Below are 5,457 nucleotides of genomic sequence, written 5' to 3' on the forward strand. Positions count from 1 at the left end.
GGTTAAGCCACAGAATCTGACCATTTCGAGCATTCTTTGCAGCGTCCATCATGCCGGGGGATCTTCACCCTGATAAAACAGTGCTTTTTCCTTTCTGAAGTGTATTGAGAATTTGGTACGAAAATAGTGGAAATTAAGGTCATGGAAATTAATGCGCCACTCAATTAAAGACGCGGAAATTAACATTAACAAAAATTAATGCGAATTTTTAAAATTTGTGTTAATTTCGTATAATAAGGTAATCCTGGAAATGCAAAGGCTAACCTGAAAACTGCCTGTTGTGTGGCACCTGCAAGCCGGAGCCAAAACCCCTTTGGGAATTATTATTGTGATAGTTCTCTGTTTCAAAATGCTCAATTCTGATCGGTTCGCTGTATGCCTGCGTCACATAATTGTGGTGTGGTAGTGTGGGTATCCAGTTACTTTTTCAAACTGGATAAAAGTAGTTTTACTGGACACCAATGCCGCATGCATGTAACTGAAATGCAGTCAAATGCATTTGTTTTGCTGCATAAAAACAGCAGAGAATGCTGTTTGCAAAACATCATGAGTCCTACAATATGCCCCTGACATGATGAGTAACAATTCCTATACATGTACATGTAGGTTGGCAAAATCTTGTACATCAATTTGCTGTTGCTATGTGCTTTTATCATCAGCATTGATATAGGACCATTTTGTAAGCAGGATTATTTGCCAATTAATTCTGAAAAGGTTTTTTCCAAGGTGTCGAAAGACTCTCTGGCTCAAGTGAGTGACAAGTTCTTTGATTCCATGATAAAATGATCAAGGCAGGATGTATCAACTACTTGAAGCCAAAGTGAACTGCCTAATACACAGCAGGAAGTTTAAGCAGCTACTATTAATGGTGACGGCAAAGAGAATGTCACAAAACAATACGATTTAATGAGGAAAACAATAGCTCTGCATGTGCGTCATATATTTTGGTACATTTCTTCCTGTTATCAGAAACTAAACAACAACAACAACAACCAAACTCAAGGTATTGTGTAGATCGTGACAGCAAAATGGTTCATTTTTCATTCCCTGTCTTAACTGAAATACCACTCTTACCAATTCTGTTCGCGGATAGTTCGGCTACATTGTACAAGTTGGATGAAATGAAATAATTGTAAACTTATTCAATCAATGTGAACTTATATTTCTGAGTAACACTTTCACTGGTATTGCCATGGTGATTGCTTTAAGTCCATAGTAGTGCAGGATCCCTAACATGCAGACATGCGCACCTAACTTTCCGCGTACATTAACCTACCTATGCCCGTGTCCTTGTTCTTTACAAAACCGTTCAGACCAGTGTGAACAAGCTTTAGATACTCAAGCAGGGATTGTCTGTTATCGTTCCAGAACCCTTCAAGAGTACTATTATCTGGGAACTTGCAACAAGCAACCTCAACAGTTATTTCAAAGCAGTTGCTGTTGACATAATTATAGTCCTGCATACCCCCAGTAACGGAGTACCATGCTGCACCATTGGTGATTCCTAAGAACAGCAGAAATGGTCAGCTTTAAGAACATGCATATTTCATAAACTCTCATAGATAAGCCACACATTTCACTGAAATTTTGTGTTCTACTGACTGCAAGAATCTGTGACATATCTATGAGAACACAAAAATCCTCAGACAGGTTCATACAGATTAGAAAATAATACCATTTAACAGAGCCAGTAGATACATTCAAAAACGTAAATAATGTACTATAAGCACAAGCTGTACTTAGTACAAGTAGAGCACATGCTTGGGAGTTGGGGGTTTGTGTTACATGTGATAACAGTAACAACAATCACATTCATATGGTGATTATGTGCACTATTTGACTGTTCAACTTTCTGGTAATGGGAATATAAGCTTCTTTGGGGAAATGTGTCTACCAAAATTGACATTTTGGTGGGTATTGCACACACCATAATATTGTTGTGGTGGTCACCTGAAGTAGTTAGCATGACAGACCAAAACAGGAAATAGGGCAGTTTCCAATTGAGTGTCGTAAGACCAAAACCAAAGTAATTACTCGGGCCAATCACAACAGATGTAAACAACACAACGAGCCAATCAGAATTCAAAGCAAATACATGTAACTGGCGCCAAGTGTGGGAAAACACATGCGGCGAAAACATGATTGGTTTTGGTTTGGATTCCCATTGGTTGAGAAAGTGGTGCAAGTTTTGTTAACCAATCACACAGGGGAGAAATGCAAAACCAAAGCAAACGCGAAATTACTTTCGACACTCAATTGAAAATAGCTCTAAGAAATTTCAAACAAACTTACCGTTTTGGAAATGATCTCCATCACAAATTGGTCTATTCAAATGCATCTTGGGATGGTTTTTAGAGTATGTCCATGCCATTTTACGAAAAATGTCATCGTCTGGTGTGGCGCTGTATACGCTACGTTTGTTTTCTGTGTCATCATAGGGGTAGTTTGCTACCAAGGAGCCACCATGAAAATTGGCAGACATAACAAATGGTATAGTATCAATCCAATCCTTGACAAGACGAGTTTCTTTCGCTAGTTTCTTTTCGGATCTTTTCTCATCAAATCGGTCAGGGAAATTTCTGGTAACAAACATAAAACAATAGACATTCAATTAATAGGTCTTTCTGAAAAAAGAAAAGTATATTATTCTTCCTCGCATTCAGGAAATGTGTAAAATATTTTAATCACTGACAACACGAACAATTCAAGAAACAGAGAGCAGAGATTTAATTCTGGGTTTAGTTGCATGGCATATTACAGGGTATGAAATCCTCTGGCAGTAGGCTGAAATGAGATGTTAAAAACAAGTAAAAAATGGCATGTTAATAATATTGAGGAAGTTCACAGCTGTTTTGACCTGTTTTACACAAATTTTGGTTTATAGATATATGCAAATTGAGAATAGAATGCTTGGTAACTCATGTGCCAGATGTAAAGATTTCCTTTGTGCCAAGAACGATGGAAATTATAAAACTCACGAATACAAGGCTTAACCTGCTTGTTGAATATTACGGAATTTTTCAGAAAGGATTATACACTACATGTAAATATGTTTTTGGAGAACCAAAATATTCATTCCCCTCCCACAGAAGGCTTTTGCCCTGGAACCCCCCCCCCCCCAACTCCTCCAGAAATTCTTGTAAAAATTGTGGCTTTTTAGAACATCTTTACCCCTTAGAATTTCCAGTGAACTTTTAGGAGGCATGCATCCTTTTGAGCTGTTTTGAGGAATGTTATCATGGGGAAAGCTGCACAACTATGTCTGCTATTCATAGGTACACAAGTAATGATGGGAAGCTAGAGAAATCAACCTTCAGATGAAACTTGCCATTTCAAATGGCTGAAACAAAACGCTCTTGTTTTATATTTAGTTTATACTGTAATTTTGCCATTATATAATCTTGGGGTAACATGAACCTCATAAGCCCCCAGCTTCCTGTTTCCGCTTTCCCATTACCCGATCACAAAACATACATTATACACATCTATAGTAGCATGGCTAAAATGTGTTAATACCTGTAAACAAATACATTTCTTTCTACTGACGTTCCACAATTCACTTGACTCTGAAGATGACTTCCGCTCAGGTTGTCAAAACGTCAGTCAAAGTCACCACAAACAGTCCTTCTCAGGACTACACTCACCCGAATGATCATAATTTACGTACTTATGACATTTCTTTCCTTGTTGTATTTACTTCCTGGGTGTAAACTAAAACTAATACGAAAATACCATGCCCATTTTTGAAGAAAACACATCGTTATGTGGCAGTTCTTCTAACTAACCAACTTTGGATATTAAGTATGAGTTTGAAATTCTGGTTTTTAGTGCAGACACACAAGCACATTTTATGTATACATCATAATATAATCTGGGGGCTTTTAGGTATACCAAAAAATTGACAAACAATAAAATACAACAATAGTTTGTTCTTTTTAAAATTATCCATTGTTTCATTAGTTATTTTGTTTTTTAATTAGTCCATTGTTTCCGCGTGAACGAGTTTTATGGAATATTCATAGATGCCAAAAAGATTGTTCGAGAAATCGAGAAAGATTGCTGGCGAGCTTGTGTACACAAAAAATCTAAAAATTCTGAAAATATACATAACTTACTTAAGTCTGCGATTCGGCTTCATGGTAATTCTTAATTCTGTCCTACATTTTTAAATCAAGCCAACGAACTAAAAGGTGTTCACTATCGAACCTTTTTTCTGTTTTCCCTAAAGGTTCCAGCCATCCTAATTTACATAAAGTGACTTACCGATTTAGATCCACGTCGTTTGCATTTGCTCTCCCAACAATTCCAGAACACTTTGAACTCGCATCGCTAGGGTCGTTTTTCGCTTTCTCGTATCCATCAGGATTCATAGAGGGCATAATATGAATCCTTGTACTGTCAACCAAGTCGGTTATTACAGCATCGTTGTTATATCTTTTAAGTAAATATTCAATAAAATGGAGAAGAATTTCTCTGCTCACGACTTCGTTACCGTGCATGTTTCCAATGTATTTGAATTCTGGTTCTCCGGGTGTATGATTGCCAGGATTGTCGTTGATTTCCAAGACCCATAGTTTTCTGTTTTCGTTTGATTCACCCAGCGAATACAACCGAGTAATGGACGGATACTCTTGCTCAAATCTATGTAGAATGTTTGTCATTTCATCGTAGTCGTGGTGTGTGAAGTCCACGACTCTGGGTTCGTCTCCCCGAATGTCGAACGACAGAAGGACGATAAACGAGAAAATTCGCCAGTACGCTAACATTGTAGGAATAATTCGCTTCTTTGCCTTTTCTTATAACCAGTTTGTCATTTGACCACAAAACAAGGAAACAGTGGCGATGTTTGAAACGTTCACAACCCGGTAAACCCAACAACAACAGTCACCAGCAGGAATCCTGTAAACGGAGATCGATTTCTCGAACTTTTCGCAATTTTATACGAACCACGTCCTTTATATTTTCCGTTTGGAACTTGAGCAGATGTGAAGAGGAGAATTACGTACGTCACAACGCCTGTATCGGATGTTTCAGCGCCAGAAAATACAACAAATCAAGCTAAAAGCATACCAATCAGCTGAAGATTTGTTGACGGGTGAAAAATACTTCCTTTTGCTCTGAAGCGGTCTTCAAATGACAGTTATTTTTTCACTCGAGGTCGACGAACCAAGGATCAATTCGTCAGTGGTCTCTTCAGATATAAGCGGATTACCATAAAATCTATCGTTGAGAATGCAATTCGTCGATTTTACGAAAAACACACTATTTTTTTTTTTGTCATGTACGTAGAACGTCGCCCACATCTATTTTCGATCAAGCACAACATCTGCCTCACACCCCTCGCAAAGCATGATGGGATCGTTCTACTAGAACCAGCCTTTCACGGTCTGAGTGAAGAACGCCCGGCAATTTTGAGTCGTCAACTCCAAAACGCAGCTGAAAAAGGTACTTTGAGCT

General features: G+C 38.1%; 1 protein-coding gene across 1 annotated transcript in view; it reads right to left on the minus strand.

The window, feature by feature from the left end:
* LOC146458945 (carboxypeptidase D-like) overlaps positions 1 to 4,766 on the minus strand; it is an 8,447-nt gene extending 3,681 nt beyond the window's left edge. The window contains exons 1-3 of the mRNA XM_085090151.1: positions 4,264 to 4,766; positions 2,293 to 2,579; positions 1,277 to 1,504 (exon numbers count right to left, since the gene is read on the minus strand). Coding sequence (XP_084946277.1) covers positions 1,277 to 1,504; positions 2,293 to 2,579; positions 4,264 to 4,766 — 1,018 coding nt within the window. The remainder of the gene's footprint in view (positions 1 to 1,276; positions 1,505 to 2,292; positions 2,580 to 4,263) is intronic.
* Between the last annotated feature and the right edge of the window lie 691 nt (positions 4,767 to 5,457).

The sequence above is a fragment of the Pavona decussata genome, unplaced genomic scaffold (genome assembly GCF_977016875.1).
Source record: "Pavona decussata unplaced genomic scaffold, jaPavDecu1.1 SCAFFOLD_225, whole genome shotgun sequence".
In the NCBI taxonomy this organism is placed as follows: domain Eukaryota; kingdom Metazoa; phylum Cnidaria; class Anthozoa; order Scleractinia; family Agariciidae; genus Pavona; species Pavona decussata.